This window comes from Halichoerus grypus, chromosome 10 (assembly GCF_964656455.1).
Source record: "Halichoerus grypus chromosome 10, mHalGry1.hap1.1, whole genome shotgun sequence".
In the NCBI taxonomy this organism is placed as follows: Eukaryota; Metazoa; Chordata; class Mammalia; order Carnivora; family Phocidae; genus Halichoerus; species Halichoerus grypus.
The window spans coordinates 38,534,720-38,552,633 of NC_135721.1; the positions used below are offsets into that span (position 1 = coordinate 38,534,720).

Sequence of the window (17,914 nt, forward strand, 5' to 3'; positions counted from 1 at the left end):
ACACACAGGCTGGTGGTTTTCATACCATACCTTACTGCCTCAGAGATGCCCGTCGCCCCATTGTGCAGTCCGATACCGAAGCCGTCGTGACCTGCCGTGGCCAGGCAGCGGATGGCGGAGTTGAAGGTTGCACTCCGGCGCTGGCTCCTTCCCATCCTGGCGCCTGTCCCAAAGCTTTGGCCATCACTTCCTCTCCTCCTCTCTCTCTAGAAACTGCCCCCCCAACCCCAGGTTCTGAAGGGGCTCTGAATGTGCTGGTCTCCTGCCTGTTTTCCCTGCAGCTCCTAAAACCACCAGCTCCCAAGTCCAGGATACAGAGCGAGGGCCCTGGTTAGCAGTGGGTGCTCAGCCCTGCTGAGAGGCGTTGTGAGGGCCTCCCACACACACCATCTTGGTCCTGTGAAGTTGTGTGACGTGGCTCTTGGGCCATGCGCTCCTCTCTTTGATCTTGTGTGTGTTTGTTTAGGTGATAATGAAATCGAAGCATCTGCATGAAGTTTTATCCAGAGCAGATCCCCAGAAAGCTCTCCATCACTTCAGAGCCATCAAAAAATGGCAAAGCAAGCATTCCAACGGCCTGCTGAGAAAAGGCGCCTTCTTGAATTATTCACAGAAAATTCAGGCAGCTGTGAAAGCCTTGAACCTTGAGGGTGGGAACCAGAATGGCCGCAGCCTTGGGACTCACCAGGTGACTTGGGGGGTGGCTTTGTCCTCAGTGTGTGGAGCATATAGGCCTCAGTCAGGGATTGAGGAAACAGGTTAGTTTCCTAATAGTGGGTGTCCTAGTATAGTCTGGCTTTATTCACTGTTAGGAAACAAATGGAAACAAATTCCTCAAATAGGAATTTGAGGAGAGGACTCTACAAGGGTGTGGGCAGGGTTTGGGGAAACGGGCTGGTAACCTGGGTCCTCCCCACCCCAGGTGGGCAGGAACGGAGAGCACCAGGAGGGGAGAGAGTGGCGTGGGCAGTAGGGAGGCCTGGCCTACTCAGAGGCTTCTTAGAGAGGGAGGGGGATAAATGCCCAGCTTCACTCTCCGCCCATCTTCCCTTCTGCTGCTGGGGCCTCCCATTCGGCAAACCCAGCTGGCAGCCAGGAGGCGGGGTGGGGGGACACTTTGAAGCAGTTGCTGTGGGATAGCTTTGGGGCATCAAGTGTGTGAAAGCCCGGATGAGGAACAGACAGGTCCTGGGTGGCCTAGGAAGGTCCTGGTTTTGCCTTTCACCCTAGCATTGTTAATGATAGTTCCTCATTCTTCTCAAAAAGAATTCCAGTTTGGATGGTAACTTTCCATGGTCACCCTGCCTGTGTTTGAGTGGGCCAGAATGAAGAGCTCACAGAGGTCAGGCAGTACGTGCTGGGGTGGGTTCTGTTGGCCCCTGTCCTGAATGCTGAGATGGATTTCTCAGGGCGGTCTGGTTCTGTCTCCTTCCCCTACTTCTATTGGGAGCCAGTGCCTTTGATCCTCCTTATCCTACTGGATGTCCCAGGAAGACAAGCCCATTCCTGGTTTCCTCCCATATGAGTGAGGCCTGTACTTCCTTTCAGATCTTGAACATGTGGGGTGAGTTAGATGAGCAGAGTCGAAGGAAATACCAGAAGAAGGCAGCTCCTTGTCCTGACCCCAGTCTGGCTGTTTGGCGCCCAGACATCTACTTTGCATCGGTGTCAGAAACATTTGAAAAAAAGATGGATGACTACAGTCTCGAGTGGGCATCTCAAGCAGAGAAGAGTTACGAGAAATCAGAGCTTTCTCTTGACAGGTAATGACATTAACTTGTTAAGGGCATGTGCAGAAGGAGAATCTGCTTCCTTACCCCCTCCAGAAGGGAGGGCAGCCTCCTGGGTTTGAGTCTTCAGCAAGAGGGAGGAAAGTGAAACAGAAAGGGCACCTTGCAGGCCCAGAGGGCTCCAGGACAGGCAAGAGCAGGGAGGCAGGAGTGGACACCCTGCCTGGCCCAAGACAGAGGAAAATGCTCTGCTGGATGGGAGCTTGCAGAAATGACCTCTCTCGAGCTTGGTGTGGTGGTCATGGCTAATTGAGAGGCAGGGAATCTGCTCACCATTCAGCAGCTTCTAACTCTGACCCAGGGCAAACCATTCATGGCCCTGTGACATCAAGAATGGCTCAGCCTTTCATGAGGGGTTGGATGTGATGGCTCCAGTGTTCCTCTGAGCTTTGGAGGCCAAAGTCTTAAGCAAGAAAGACCACATGCAGTACTCAACTTGGACTTGTTGACCAATAAATAAATAAGTGTGGAAATGGTGTGGTCTAGGTGGGTGGGAAGCCAGGCATATACCAGCACCGAGTCACATTGGATTAAAACCTCACAAGTGCCCCCAAGGAAGGCCTGCTGTGGGGATCGTATTGGAGCAGTCCCCTAGTCGGGATCCTTTCCACTCAGCTCACTAAGCCTAGCCTGCAGAGCTGGAAGACCTCCAGGGTATGGGTATGGGCCCTGGCCTGGCCGCTCGTCCTGCACCTGATGAGACTCACAGGGTCCAGGAGGGGGACTGCAGGTGGAAGATGGGAATCAGGGCAAATGAGTGAAGGCAAACGCATGAGGGGAGGAACTAGAGGGGAGGAAGAGGGCTCTCTCTTTGCCCCTTACCGTGGTTTCTCTAGTCAGGCCTCAGAGAGGCCCAGACAGAATAAATCATTCCAGGTTCTCACAGATGCCGGCAGGGCTTTCCCTGTAAGAACAAGATCCTGATGCCCCTGCCCCCTTCACCTGCCTCCATGCAGCTCAGGGCACTGGCCATTTGCCTTCAGAAGGACCGGGGGTGCAGCATCAGGAGTGGGGAGAGATTAGCCCTGGGGAGCATCACTTGGGCTCACAGAGCCAAGGGGGGAGGCGATTCCGCCTCAGTTGCTCTCACAGGGGACCTGTTAACAAGCAGCAAGCTCAGGGTGAAACTCCAAAGTTCTGGAGGTATTCCTCTGTCAAGTACCCAAACCTGACAAGTACCCAGACCTCACCGGTTTGAAGTAATTGGGAGAGATGACACAGCAGGTTAGAGAAAAGTCTTTTTTTTTTTAAGATTTAGTTTATTTATTTATTTAGAGAGTGAGAGCGCACGTGTGAGTGGGGGAAGAGGCAGAGGGAGAGGAAGAGAGTCTTAAGCAGACTCCCCTCTGAGTGTGGAGCCCAACACAGGGCTCGATCTCATGACCCTGAGATCACTACCTGAGCTGAAATCAAGGGTTCAGATCCTCAACTGACTGAGCCACCCAGGTGCCCCTAAGAAAAGTCTGACTTGTAAAAAGCACTTCTTTAGGGGACATCTGGGTGGCTCAGTTGGTTAAGCCTCTGTCTTCGGTTCAGGTCATGATCTCAGGGTCCTGGGATCAAGCCCCGTGTCAGGCTCCCTGCTCAGTGGGAGCCTGCTTCTCCCTCTTCTGCGCTTCCCGCCCCCCCCCAACTCATGTTCTCTCTCGCTTTCTCAAATAAATAAATAAAATCTTTTAAAAAAATAAAGACACTTGCTTAGAAATGTAGTATTACCACTTTCTCTACATTCATACATGCGTGCATTTAGCCTTCATGGGTTGAGCCCCTTCCTTGTTCCATGTGCTGGGGTAATGTAATGCAGTGTTCCTGTGGCTGTTCTGAAAGAGCCAGCTTTCATAGGAAGAATGGTTAATAAATCACAAAGCTGCATAGCGTGCACGTTTCCCATGTGGCCTGCAGCTGTTTGCACCAATTAAGAAAACAAACAGCCCCCTTTCCTCCCCGACCCCATATCCCCATAATTGCTTGGTGAACCTCTTCCTAGTTTGTAGAGTGGGAGGTGGGGAAGAAAGAATTAACAGAGGAAAACGTGAATAGCAGGCTCGGAAATCCTCACTGCTCAGGGGGCTCACGGTGACTGGTGCAGAGTGGGCACATGACATCCTCAGGGCAAACATGAATAGTCCGAGCATGGACATCTAGAGCTTCAGTCACCCACCTGGGATCTGTACTGCGTCATTTAGGTCATCCCAGGGTCAGTAGAGGGATTTTAAGGATTAGAAGGATCATTTGCCTAGGAAAAACAAGTCCAGAAAGAGGGAAAGCTAATAGTGCCATGGACCCTGGTTTTGGGTGGCGTCGCAGCTCCTAACAGACAGGTGGTGTCCGCGCTCCTAACCTGTGCCCCCCCCACTCCGCCACCCCATTTCAGGTTGAGGACCCTGCTGCAGCTCAAGTGGCAGCGCTCGCTGTGTGACCCAGGTGAGGCCGTGGGCCTGCTGGCCGCCCAGAGCATTGGGGAGCCCTCCACGCAGATGACCCTGAACACCTTCCACTTTGCTGGCAGAGGCGAGATGAACGTCACCCTGGGCATTCCGAGGTATGGGGCTGCAGGGGTGCATAGGGTGGGGTCTGTCCTAAGCCCACTCCTGGGGAGGAAGTCATTTAATGAGAGAGAGAGAGAGAGGGTGGAGGGGAGGGAAGTGGGCATCTCGTCAAAAATGGGGATTAGGGTTGGACTTTGTGGAGCCCAGCTGGTTTCTCTGGCTGGATCCATGCCCAGGCCTCTTAGAATCTCTGTGTATCCCTCTGCCAACTCCTATATCAGCTACCTGGGATGTTTGTGAAGTTACACTCCTGGGGTCAGGACTCAGGAACGGAGGTTGTTAACAAGCCCCATGCACCTGGTTGCCTAACTCCGGGGGCACCATTCACCTAGACTGTGACCCACAGTGGCCCTTCCGGTAAGCGTGTTCACCTACAGCAGGATCATGGCCACTGGGAAAGAGGAAAGAGTGGGAGACCCACTTGCATTCAATACCTGGCCCTGCCACTTTCTAGCAGAGAGATTTGGGTTCCTCAGCTTCCCTACCCTCAGGGTCCTCGATCTGTGGAAGGGAGGAGGCCAGGGCCCACCATGCAGGTAGGCCGTGTCGGCTGTCAGAGCTCACGGGCAAGGCCAGGAGCATCATGGTGCCTGTACGTTACCCATCCCCGCATCTCTCATTCCATAAGCTGTTAGTAAGCATCCAGTGTGGGCATGGCACGGGTGATAGGAAACAAGAATAATACTAGCCTGTCCTAAAAACTGACAGGAGTGTCACTTGCTGTCACTCACGGGGCCAGAACTGGGACTTTCTGATCCAGCATATTTCCTTGCAAGATCCCCAGTCTTCTCAGACCCCAGAAGAGCTCTAAAATCTTGGTAAGAAAGGCCTCACACAAGTAGGGAATCTGCGTACCTCTTGTGATTAGATGTGCCCTTGTTCTGTGACAGGTTGAGGGAGATTCTCATGGTGGCGAGTGCCAACATCAAGACGCCCATGATGAGCGTGCCCGTGTTCAACACCAAGAAAGCACTGAAGAGAGTGAAAAGCCTGAAGAAGCAACTCACCAGAGTATGCTTAGGGGAGGTAATTGTCTCTTGGACCTGGCTGTGCCCTGGGTGGTGGTGTTTTCCTGCATCTTCGTCTGTGAAGAACAGAATTTGCTGACTGTTCAGACTCCCACAAATGAGGGAGAAGCTTTCTCTGCCAGGTGCCAAGCAGGGAGGAACCAGTAAGCTTTAAAAGTAATCATCAGTTCTGCAGCATTATCGAGTGCCTTAAAAATGCTTCCTGCGGTAACTTACCAGCCCTGCTGGAGTCTGCTGCCTGTAGCCTTGGGCCATCTCTGGAGGTGACCTACCGGCTGTGGGCCCCTGTCCCCTGAGGATTGACACTGGCAGAGCTTAGTGGGGTTTCTCTGGGGACTTGGCCTATGGCCCCTGCTTTTACCCCTTAAACCCTTGGATTTCCCAAAACCCACTTGTCATGCACAGTCCCCTGGGAATCAGGCAAGCTGGGTTCTCTCTGTCCATCTGGTTCAAGGTGTTGGAGAAAATTGATGTCCAGGAGTCATTCTGTATCGGAGACAAACAGGACAAGTTTCAGGTGTACCAGTTGAGGTTTCAGTTCCTGCCACATGCGTATTACCAGCAGGAGAAGTGCCTGAGACCTGAGGACATCCTGCACTTTGTGGAAACAAGGTGAGGACTCCGGCCACATTTATCGTTCGATTCTGTTGTGGGCCTTGAGTGCTCCAGGCCGCAGGCCTCCTGGAGATAAGACGCATTTGTCTAAATGCGTCCTTCAAGGGCAGTGTTGGGGAAAGCAGCAGGCCCTGCAGCCCAGTTTGGAAACCTCTCTCCTGATCTGGCTTGTGGGTGTGACTGCATTCACCACACACCACTCCCTGAGACTTTTCTTCTCTCTGGTTGACGAGTCAGTCTTGTCTTCTTGGGTTTGGAGGCTTTCAGATGTGGAAGTATGTGTACTGGAAAGAGGATGGAGCCCTGTCACCGTGGTGTTGCGGTGAGGGTAGACCAGCTCGCGGGGGTGATTTTTGACAAGATGTTCCAGGCTGCACCCTGTGGTTCCCAATACATTTATATTCTGTTTAATAACAGGCAGTATGCCAATGGCATGCTGCTTTTAAGCCCCCGGTCTATAGCTGGGGTTCCCAGCAGTTGCTTACAGGTAGGGAGAAAGAAAATCCTTCTTCTCTCAAGTGCAAGTTACTGCTGGGCATCTGAAAAGTACAGGCCACCATGCTGAGTACATAGGAGTAGGGTGGTGGGTGTGCCGGGGCTGGGGTAAGCCAGGAAGAGCCAGTGAGGCACTTCGGACTCACCCGCTGACCCTCGATCACGCCGCGCAGACTCGGATGGCTGCAGGGCTCAGCAGGGGATGGGCCAGTGAAGCAGGCCAGGAGGCCCCCAGCAGGCTGGAGAGTGCAGAACCTGCCTCGGGGGAACAGGAATGTGGGTCAGGGTGGTCAGATCTTCTGATTTAGAAAAAAACGGAAAGCCTCTCCCCCCCGCCCTTTTTTTTCTGTCTTTGGCTATTTGGTTGCTTGCTTTTGCTTTTATAAATAAGTTTTCTAATTTTTAAATACCCGCAACTAATCCATCCATTTTCAGAAACTTGGTAAGGCCCAAATAGATCCCATCTGTCCGTGGGATTCGATCACAGACCACCAACCACTGCCTGTAATCTAGACCAGCTCTCAGGCCCTCCCGGAGCCTCCCTGAAATGGAGAACCAATGGGGCAGAGTAGAGGCAGAGCCCACTGCATTCAGTCATCCCACCAACCTTCACCGAGTGATGCGCATTCATAGATGAGTCTCAGATGCAGCATGTCCAGGAGAGAGCAACTGCTCTGCCATTGGCCCTCTTCTTCCCTCTCCCTGAAGATGTGAGCTGGTTTCAGGCCAGCCCTCCAAACATGTGGCGTTCAGGATTGTGGGTATTATGGCAGGTGAGCTTGGATGGGAACCCATCCCCTTGGAAGGGGGCCACTGCCAGGCAGATCCTGTCCCAGTTTATGTGAGCCTGGGTGAAGTTGTTGCTGGCTAGGCCTCGGGGAACACGTGCACTGCCGTCGGCCCGGGGGGAGAAGGTTCCTTTTACCAGGCAGACCCAGCGCTCTCGTGGTGCTGGGCCGTGTCACAGGAGACGCGTCTCCAGCCTGCCGGCTCATTAATTAACTTGGAGGAACATAACTCCCAGGAGAACCGCATGTTTGTGCTGGCCAGGCAGCCCTTTTCTGAGAAATGGGAATTAGGATCACATGGCCTCTTGAGAATTATCAAGAGCAGGCGGAGGTGGATGGTCTGCCCCGTTTCTGTTCACCTACGACTTCCGCCTGCCATGCCAGTAGGGCAGCGTGCAGCAGGTGCCAGGCGGTGCTTAGAATTCTTTCTTTTTCTTTCTTTCTCCCTTTCTTTTCTTTCTTTTCTTTCTTTCTTTCTTTCTTTCTTTCTTTCTTTCTTTCTTTCTTTCCTTTCTTTCTTTTCTTCTTTCTTTCTTTCTAGATTTTATTTATTTGACGTAGAGAGACACAGCAAGAGAGGGAACACAAGCAGGGGGAGTGGGGGAGGGAGAAGCAGGCTTCCTGCTGAGCAGGGAGCCCGATGCGGGGCTCCATCCCAGGACCCTGAGATCATGACCTGAGCGGAAGGCAGCCGCTTAACGAATGAGCCACCCGGGCACCCCTAGAATTCTTTCTATTTATATTATTTCAGGAAATAGAAAAATCCATCACTTTGAAAAGTTTTTTTTCTTAATGAGGGACAGCCCTGGCTTCTTCCCAGAAGTGAAGTACTTTTTCAGCTCCTAGTTTGTATTTGCTGGTGCACTTGAAAAGCTGTGATAAACAAAGCCATGTGCAGTAGCTCTTAGCTACTCTGCGACTCTAGCCGATTGGGCCAAAGACGAGAGAAGGAGCAGTGTGTGAACCGGAGCGTGGTTTGGACTGTCCTTGACAGGCCTGGGCGGCAGAACGGCCACATTAAGGCCTCTTAACAGACCACAAGGAAATGTCAGTGTGCTCCCAAGAGTGACAACCCCCCTCCTTCCTTCCTCCCTTCCCTCCCCCCACCTCCTCCACTTCCTTTTCTCTCTCTACTCCCCTTCCCTCCCCCCCTTCCCTTTTCTTCTCCCAGTTATAGATCATGAGACTATTTTGACAATAGATTGGAGAAAGGAAAAAAAGAAACACAGAGGCACATCTCTAGATGGAGATGTATAAGCCTTGAAGGTTCTCTGAGTATTTGTACCGACATCTGTCACTTTGGATGTTAGTGTCTATCATCTGGAAGGTGGGCCAGGGGCGGTGAAGTAGAAAGAGCCCCGAGCTAGGAGTTGGGTGGTAAGTTCTGGCCTCCTGTCCCCAGCCGTGAAACGACCAAGCTGCCAGTGTGCGGTTACGGCTTCTGTGACTCCGACTTTGCAAGCAGCAGGTGCTGGAGCTGTTGCCAGGCACTCTTGGAAACAGCCAGGGGTCATATTCTCTGTTGGCAATTATTTATGTAGGAAGGGTGGTTTCCCTGCAGCCTGTCCCTCTTGTTCCCTCCGGTTGCCACGGTCTGACAAACAGCAAAACCTGCACAGAGCAGCCATCGTGGGCCTTCAGCTCCCTTGCTCTTGGCAGAATCACAGAAGGGCAAACTGTGTGTGCCCGCAGGAGGATTCTGGCACACTGGTAACGTGTCTGCCACTTACTGGTCAGGGTTCATTCTGCTTCCTCACCTTCTCTCGTGTTCTCTAGCAGTTTTGTTCACTGAAAGAGGCAGGCCGGGCAGAAGGGAGTCCCAGCGAGGGGGGGATTAGGGAAGGTCTCCTTGGGGCCTTCCATCTGCACTTAGATCCAGACTTGGGGGTTGGGTGCAGCTCCAACAGGTAGAGAAAGGACTGGGGAAATTGCTGGCAGAGGATGCACCAGGGCTGGGGGGAGCAGGCGGGCATTTGCGGTGGGGGGGGTTTCCAGTTGTGGAGTGCTGGGTGGGGGGAGCCTTGGAGGGGTGACATAGCCGGCCACAAAGCTACGGGCCTAGAGATTCTGAGGAGTCAGAGCAGCAGCCCCCAAGCAGTGGGAGGAGGCGAACAGCTCCTGTTGAGGGGAGGGAGGCAGCAGGCCTGGGGCTGCCACACCCCCGTCTGTCCCGTTTCCTCTCCTCACTATGCAGTAGGCTCGGGTCGGGGTGGGAATGGCCCACTGTACAGAAGAGGTGAAGGCCTTCCTCCCCAGTCTCTGGCTGAATGCAGACTTGAACCAGAGCCTGGCCTTCCAGAAACCTCTCTTTCGCCCCCTCTTCTCAAGTCAAGCCTGGCCTTCCCTCATCTGGCCCTTGTCCCCATCCCCAGCACTCGGTGACCAGGCTCTTCCCCAGATTGGTGGGTGAGGAGACTTTTCTGCCAAAGGCAGAAACCTCAGCAAAACCGTGCACAACTTTTAAAAAGTTAAAGTATATATATGTAACGAGGAGGGAGAACAGTTGTCTTTTGCTATTAATAAGCCAAACAGTAAATATTTGACCTGCCTACTTAAATTTAAGACAGCACTCCTATATTTTCTGTATTTTCATCCTTGCTTTGCTCCCAGGGCACATGATACACACATTATAGGCACTGAGACAGTACAGGATGGCTGGCTGGCTAAGGGACCTGATACTTAATATAATTAAAAGCAATCCATTTTGGCATGCTGTTCTGGCCTGAAGAAGAAGACAGGCAAGAGATTATGTGAAAAAAAGAAGCAGGGGGCGGGGGGCGGGGTGAGGCCTTAAGGGAGCTTAAAAATAGAAAAGTCAGAAGGAAGAGGCGAGGGGCCAGGAAAGGCCCCCTAGGCTCTGCAGTAAGTTGGTTCTTTTAAATTGTTTTGGTTCCAACCCGTTGACATGATTTATGGCCACAAAGTAAGTCATCATTGCCTTCAAAACTCTGATGAACTCTTGCACATCTTAGGTCTTCCATCAAATTGTCAGGGCTCCCACCCCAAGGAGACCGGAGATGTCAGGCCCAAGCTGTGCCACTTTCTGGAGATGCTGCGGGGACAGGCCGGGAACAGTCCTAGCCCTGGCCTGGACCCCCCTCTCCTGCCGTAGAGTACGCTGTCCCCATCAGACACCGGCCACAGTTGTGCTAGCACCTTCCACTTACAGACTGCCCACTCCGCCAGGCCTTATGACCGTTCTCGGACAGGGGGTCATGTCTAAGCCTTCAGACAAGACCGCACGGCACATACTCGTACGCACATTTTACAGATGAGGGACTTCACACTCAGGTGACTGTCATGCTGAAAGGTACACACTTGAGGAGTGGCAGGACATGTGTTCCGACCAGGCCTGCTGGGCTGTGGAGCAGTGGTCTCTCCAACGTGCTCTCTGCCCTTCAGCAACAGCGGTGGGGGGGGCACAAGTGAGCTGAGAGCAGATGCTGGATCTCTGTCTCCTGTGTAAATCCCTGACACGGCCTTAGGTGGCTGCGAGACCCTTGGACAGAACTTCCTACCCACCGCAAGGGCGGGGCGGGTACTGAATGGGCCGGCGCGGCTTTCTTCTCGTTTTAGGTTCTTTAAGATTCTGATGGAATCCCTCAGAAAGAAGAATAATAAAGCCTCAGCTTTCAGAAGCGTTAACACTCGGAGAGCTACCCAGCGGGATCTAGACAACTCTGGGGAGTCGGAGAGGAATCGGGTGAGTGAGTCCCGCAGGGCCCCCTCTGGGATCAGTACAGGGGAGGGTCCCAGGGCTGGAAGCCCGTAGGGTAGCTGCTGCCTTAGTCTTCTCTCCTGGGAAGGCTCTGGGATTGTTCTCAGCACTCAAGCCCCTTCCTGGTTTTGGCCATTCTTTCCATGTACCTTATCATTTATCTGCCATGCTGACAGAGCCACGGCGGGGGCTGGTCTGATTGGCCTTAGGGGAGGGCCCAGGGTCATCCATCTGTGTGTTCTCAAGGACCGCTCCTTAAGTGATTTTTACCCTGAGGATAGGCTCAAAGTATTGGTACCCACTGGGCTTTCGAATTCTTTTCCTGGTTTCGTATGCTCTGCCTTTGACTTCCCTGGATCAGGTGTACTGGTAGGGAAGTCGGGCTGCAGGAATAAAAAAGGAAGGAGCCAGGGAAAAGCTTGGAGGCAAAACAGTCCGGGAATGATGATACCTCATCTGCCAGGAGACCCGGGGCGGTGTGGGGCAGGTCCCTCAGCATCATCTGAGCCAGCAGCAGCTTCAGCTACATGGCAATAGCTGTGACTGGGGTGCGGTGGGGGGGTGCTCAGTACTGCCCCCACCTTACTCTGTGATCTCAGCTATGTCTGCTCCTGTCTCTGGGCCTTGCTCCTCACCCCGACAGTGAGGGCCTGGCCAAGACCAAAGAGAATGCTTGGTCTCCGGCCCGGGAGGTCTCCCAGTTGGCTAACTCGAGCACAAATGGGCATGGACGGTCTTTGGAAGGCTGCCCAGTCTATCCTTAAGGCACCCAGAAGACTATAAGAAATTAGGAGCCAAGATCAGAAGGTGTAAATGTCTGGTTTTTAAAATACGCAATAGTCCGGGTGCCTGGGTGGCTCAGTTGGTTAAGCCACTGCCTTCGGCTCAGGTCATGATCCTGGAGTCCCGGGATCGAGTCCCACATCGGACTCCCTGCTCGGCGGGGAGTCTGCTTCTCCCTCTGACCCTCCCCCTTCTCATGCTCTCTATCTCATTCTCTCTCTCAAATAAATAAATAAAATCTTTAAAAAAAAAAAAATAAATAAATAAATAAATAAAATACGCAATAGTCCACCAAGCCAATCCTGTCTTCATCTCCACCTGCAAAAAAAATATTTGGAACAATATTTTATACCACTTTCTTTTAATGACTTAGCCTTGTCACTTTTTTGACATTTCTTTTAAAATGCAGGATTTTGCAAGTGAGACATGTGAAAATGAAGCTTGAAGAGAAGGAGGCAGGGAGTGCAGGGCTGGCCCAGAGCAGGAACTGGATGGATGGGTTGGCTAGGAGGAAGGGTGGGTAGATGGGTGGCATGTGGAGGTAAAATGAACGGATGGCTAGATGGGCAGGCAGGTGGGTGGCTGGGTGGATGAAGTGAGCAGACAAGAGGAATGGATGGGTAGATAGATGGATTCAGCAAGCACTGGGTGTTGGAGCCCGTCTTTTTCCTCCTTGTCCCCGAACCACAGGGAGAACAGGAAGGTGACGAGGAAGAGGAGGGGCCCATTGTGGACGCTGAAGCTGAGGAGGGGGACGCTGATGCTTCTGATGCCAAACGCAAGGAGAAACAAGAAGAGGAGGTGAGGGGACTGGCTGGGGTGAGGGGCGGTGTCACATCCCTCCTGTCATACCTGCAAGATAGTTGCTTGCCACATATGGCCACACTTTTATTACCATGCCGGAATCCATTAGGAACCTTGAAGCAAATCTGGCTTCCCAGCACACGTCTCGATGGAGAAGATAAAGTTCGCAGGGCAGGAATTAGACAGGGGCCATCCCTGGGCTGCCCTTTGGCTCTGGAGTGAATCAGATTCAGGGACCCAGAGGCTTTTTGCAAGGAGGTGGAGTCAGCCTCTTGGTTTTACAATGAAAATATACTAAAACCAGTCTTATGGGGGCGCCTGGGCGGCTCAGTCGGTTAAGCTTCTCACTCTTGGTTTTGGCTCAGCGGGGAGTGTACTTGAGGTTCTCTCTCTCCCTCTTCCCCTCCCCCCGCTTGTGCTCGCTTGCGGTCTCTCTCTCTCTCAAATAAATAAATCTTAAAAAACAAAACAAAAACAAAAACCAGCCTCAGGACTGCCACTAGGACAGAGGGCAGTTGAGAGGGGCTGAGGAAATTGACAGGCAAGAGAGAGCTCGAGGAGGGTGGAAGGTGTTGGGAGTTGGGACTGAGGGGCTGGCATTGGCAGGGGAGGGGCCACCAGGACAGAGGAGAAGGCAGCCCAGGCCGGGTGGAGTAGGGACCTGGGTGCTGCCAGTCAGATAAGGCCTCTGCAGGGGCGCTTGTTCGCAGGCAAAGTCCAGACAGATGGGGGCGCCCAGGTGACACAGACCGTACCCCATCCCCTGCCAGGTCGATTATGAGAGCGAGGAGGAGGAGGTCGAGGAGGATAACGACGATGAGGACATGCAGGAGGACGGTGCTCACAAGGCCCAGGAGCAGGATGAAGAGGTGGGCTCAGGCCCCGAGGAGGACTCGCCCCCTGCCGCCCCCCTCAGCCAGCCCCGGAAGTCCACCCGCAGCAGAGAGCCCCAGGGAGCCGGGGCCGTGGAGCGCCGGGTGCAGGCGGTGCGCGAGTCGCACCCGTTCATAGAGGACTACCAGTATGACTCCGAGGACAGCCTGTGGTGCCAGGTCAGTACCGCTCGCGACCCCCGCAGAGGCCCGGCCAGGGGCCTGTGCTGAGCTCCTCCCCGCGCCACTGGCTGGCACGCGGGGTCTGTGGCCGTGGGTTGTGGTCTCTGCGTCATCCCAGATCCCTTAAAGGATCTGGGGCAGCTGTGGACCCTCTGCCCCACATCACTGCCCTCCGCATTTGACTCAAACCCCGAGTGGGCCAGTTCTTTCTGATTCTTCAAGAACAGTGTGTATACATGAGTGTGATCGGCTGGGCCGCGGGTACTTGTAAACATCTCACCTCAGTCATTTCACCTTCGGTACTACCGAGTGACCGTGCCTCAGTTGTTGCGGAGGCCGGCAGCAGTGCACTAGTTCCTCGCACCCACGGCCTCTAGTCACCAACTTCGGGTTCCTGTAAAGGCTGGCTGGTTAGGATGCCTACACAGCTACACTCAGACTGAGGTTTTTGTCCTTTGCTTTGATCCAGTCCAGTGGTTCCCAAATGGCAACGTAGATAAGAGTCGTTGAGCAGGTTACCCACACGAAACGACAGTTGTGACACTTTGTGGTGATCGAAAGGCTATCAGGGGCACTGTTGAGCAGATAGGATTTTCAGCAGCATCTGTGAAGGTGTCACCTTCGTCTGGGTGACTGGAGATGGCTGCTGTGTGTGGTCCGTTCTGCCACCCAGTGTTTGCGTGTGCAGACCCAGCCTACCCCAGCAGGGCCACCTGCCCCCAGCCAAGGTGTTTGCTAAGCAAGCTTTGAAGGCGTCGCCCGGGGAGCCAGCTGTGGGGGAGGGCTAGCCCCCTCCCCTCGCACAAACCTCCCTCCTCCTGCAGGTGACAGTGAAGCTCCCTCTGATGAAGATTAACTTTGACATGAGCTCCCTGGTGGTGTTGCTGGCCCAGAGTGCTGTCGTCTATGCGACCAAGGGCATCACAAGGTGCCTCCTCAATGAAACCACCAACAAGAAGAATGAGAAGGAGCTTGTCTTAAACACTGAAGGAATCAACCTGCCGGAGCTGTTCAAATACGCTGAGGTACATGTCCCCTCTCCAGATTGTCTGCTGGCCAAGAACGAGGCCCCACACTGTCTCGGGGCCTGGCCACCAGGAGGTGAGGTCCCTGGGCCTTCTTCTTGGGATCCACCATGCGCGTTAGCCTAGTTAGGACTTGCGGTACGAAACCTGCTTAACGTTCTCTAACCCAGGGTTTCTCAAACTCATTTGGCTCTAAATTTTTTTCCTTGAAATTAAAACCTCCGCAAAGTCGATTTGTAAGAAATAGTTGCTGAATTCCTGGCTTGGGAGCTGCTCATTTCATCTGGTAAAGGGGGCCCTGGGAGCAGAGATGGCCCAGACCAGCGGTGCAGTTTGCTCTGTCCCACCTGCTCCTCCTGCTTCATTCTCCCGCTTCGTTGTGTCTCCCGGGACCTTTTGAGATGCTCTCAACCCCTGGGCACAAGGGTTTCCCCCAGAGAATACCGAGGTGCTGGGACCCCCGTAGCCCACCGTCGCCGGTCTGCACCCAGCTCACGAAGCTCTCCCTTCCTGGAACACTGCTCCTCCCACAACAGTTGCCCTGCAGAGGCCCTTGCTGCCCGGATGCCTCCTTGAGGACAGAGCAGGGGGGGGCTTGTGCCTCCTGAGAGGCAGGCCCCAGCAGGGTGAACTCCGTCATGCTCGTGGCGTTTGTTTGAACGAGGCCGGGGTCTCCGCCGTGTCCTGTGGGGATGACGTAGTGCAGAGCCACCTCGGGGCCTCCAGAACAGCCGAACTGGAGCCTCAGGGCCCTGACGAGGCCCGGCTTTCCCCCCCGGAGCTGCCCCACCGCTGCCCCTGGTGCCCTGGAGAGGGATTTAAGTGTCTGCTGGAGAACTTCCCTCACCTACCGAAGGACGTCTCAATCCTAGGAAACACGTCGATCTGTTAAATAAATAAGGAAATACCTTTCTTCCTGTTGACCTGAAGCGGGTACCAAGTTATCTCTGGGCTCTGGTGCCGACAGCGAGACAGACCTTGGGGCCTGGCCACCCACAGCTCTGCCTGCACTGTCTCCTGTCGCTAATCCTGGGCCACCCCGGACCACATCGTCGGCAGCTGTGCTTGACTACCAGACAAGGCGCGAGCTCGGCCGGGGGGGGGGGGGGGGTCATGCCAACGGAAGGGAGAAGGCCAGGCCCTCCCACTCAGCCCCTCCTTCTTCCCTAGGTTCTGGACTTGCGCCGCCTCTATTCCAATGACATCCACGCCATGGCCAGCACCTACGGCATCGAGGCTGCACTGCGGGTGATCGAGAAGGAGATCAGGGACGTGTTTGCTGTGTACGGTAAGAGGGGCTGTGGAGAGTGCTCAAAAGATCCCGGCGTGGCGGGCCAGCTCTGTAGGGATGTGGGTGCAGTGAACGTGTGGCCTGTGGGAGACTCTGACAGTGATCTGGGAGGACAGGTTTCAGTCCTGTCACTGAAGACTTCTCCCCTCCCCACCTCCCCCCCGCCGACCTGTTTCTCATCTGGCCTCTGAGGAAGCTCCTGCCTGATGACGTGGCCCCCAGCCTGCCTTCAAGGTTTGGGCTCCCAAGTGAAACAGTGCTGCAAGTCTGGAGTCAGTTTCCTAGGCTAGTGGATAGAAGCGGAGAGTGGGTTGTACTGATAGTGGGCAGGGATGAGGGGGACTGCCCCGCCGAGGTTGGGGGCTAAGTAGCTGACTGAATAGGTGACTGAGCTGGAAGCGGAGCCTAGGGGTCTGACATCTGAGCCTATGAGCTGCCTTGTGTCAGGTGACACTGTCCCAACTGTCCCCTTGTCATTGCATAATCCTTCCTGGTGTTGCTGCCAATGTGACAGGCATTGCGGTCGATCCCCGCCATCTCTCCCTGGTCGCCGACTATATGTGCTTTGAGGGCGTGTACAAGCCGTTGAATCGCTTTGGGATCCGATCAAACTCCTCCCCTCTGCAACAGATGACATTTGAAACCAGCTTCCAGTTTCTGAAGCAGGCCACCATGCTGGGTCAGTGCATGGGCGGGTGCCCTTGGCCTTCCCTCTCCTAAGTCTGCTCTGGGCAAACAGGCTTGTCTCTTGGGCACCTTTCCACATGCCTTCCACACGAGTGAGATCTTGGGATCTCACTGAGGAAGCAGCTGGGGAGGGTGGGCAGTAGATGGGAAAGCTACCTCTGCCCTTTTGAAGGAAAGGGGGAAGGACCTTCCTTCCTCTTTCTGCAAGCAGAGCTACCTCACAGAACCTAATCGGCCTCCAGGACTCAGGGCCTCCTGCTGGCCTCTGAGATGCCCTATCTGCCCAGCCTCTGTTGAGCCCCCTCCATCCCCTTACCTCACCCCAACTTCTCCCTCAACCACCTAACAAGAGCTCTTGTGTCTCCCAGGATCGCACGATGAGCTGAGGTCCCCTTCCGCCTGCCTCGTGGTCGGGAAAGTCGTCCGGGGCGGGACAGGCCTGTTCGAGCTCAAGCAGCCCCTGAGATAGTGGCTACCGCCTACCATCTGCCCGGCCTGGAGGACAGCCAGGAGGACCTGGGGGCGGGCCTGGCCTGCCCGTCCCATGAGAGGCCCGGGAGAGCGGAGGCCAAGGTGGCCCAGGTGGCCGTGCAGGGCACAGCAGTGATGCTGGGGGGCCGTGAAAGCAGCTGGCCTCAGGGCTGGACCGGCTTCAACCGGAAGGTGGCAGCGTTCCTTGGCCTTCCCCGTCTCGGGATATGAGCAGGGTTCACCGAGTCCCCTAAGTCCCTCTCGGGTGGCCTGCCCTTCCCCTGTGCGGCACCTCTGAGGCAGGGAGGTGAGGTCTTGTTGCTGTGAGCAGCCAGTGACTGCAGGCAGGATTCCGGGGCGGGGCTCCCGCCATTCCTAGGGGCAGAGTTCGCTCAGGGCCAGGCCCACGCCTCTACCCACCCAGCTTCTGTACCCGGGGCAGGGACCCAGCAGCTCGGCCCCACACGTAAAACCCCGAGTCGCCAGCCGGGCTGTTGGAACAGGTTGCCTGGCTTATCTTACCCAGCTCTGCTCTCGGCATTGAGGCCACAACCCTCTCTGCGGGCCCTGCTCCCTCTGGGCCGCCCAGCCTCCCGTGACCTCTGGCACCACAGCAGGGGACCCTGGCATGACTAGAAAATCAGAGGACTTGTACAAAGGTTTTGTAAAACCAGAGGCTGTTTCTATTTTTGTCTAATGTTATTCCAGCTCAGGCTGAGTAATAAACATCACTGGAACTAGCTATTGGGAGGGGGAAAAAAAATTAAAAAGACTTCAGTTTTTGTTTTTTCCCTTGGTTTGTGGTTTCTGCATTT

General features: G+C 54.4%; 1 protein-coding gene across 1 annotated transcript in view; it reads left to right on the top strand.

Moving 5' to 3' along the window:
- The window catches only part of POLR1A (RNA polymerase I subunit A), a 72,721-nt gene extending 54,830 nt beyond the window's left edge, over window positions 1-17,891 (top strand). Inside the window, exons 23-34 of the mRNA XM_036076181.2 lie at window positions 467-688; window positions 1,549-1,763; window positions 4,165-4,332; window positions 5,230-5,365; window positions 5,822-5,979; window positions 10,842-10,968; window positions 12,457-12,567; window positions 13,341-13,622; window positions 14,450-14,650; window positions 15,821-15,938; window positions 16,456-16,620; window positions 16,997-17,891. Coding sequence (XP_035932074.2) covers window positions 467-688; window positions 1,549-1,763; window positions 4,165-4,332; window positions 5,230-5,365; window positions 5,822-5,979; window positions 10,842-10,968; window positions 12,457-12,567; window positions 13,341-13,622; window positions 14,450-14,650; window positions 15,821-15,938; window positions 16,456-16,620; window positions 16,997-17,097 — 2,004 coding nt within the window. The 3' untranslated portion in view covers window positions 17,098-17,891. The remainder of the gene's footprint in view (window positions 1-466; window positions 689-1,548; window positions 1,764-4,164; window positions 4,333-5,229; window positions 5,366-5,821; window positions 5,980-10,841; window positions 10,969-12,456; window positions 12,568-13,340; window positions 13,623-14,449; window positions 14,651-15,820; window positions 15,939-16,455; window positions 16,621-16,996) is intronic.
- Window positions 17,892-17,914: the final 23 nt, after the last annotated feature.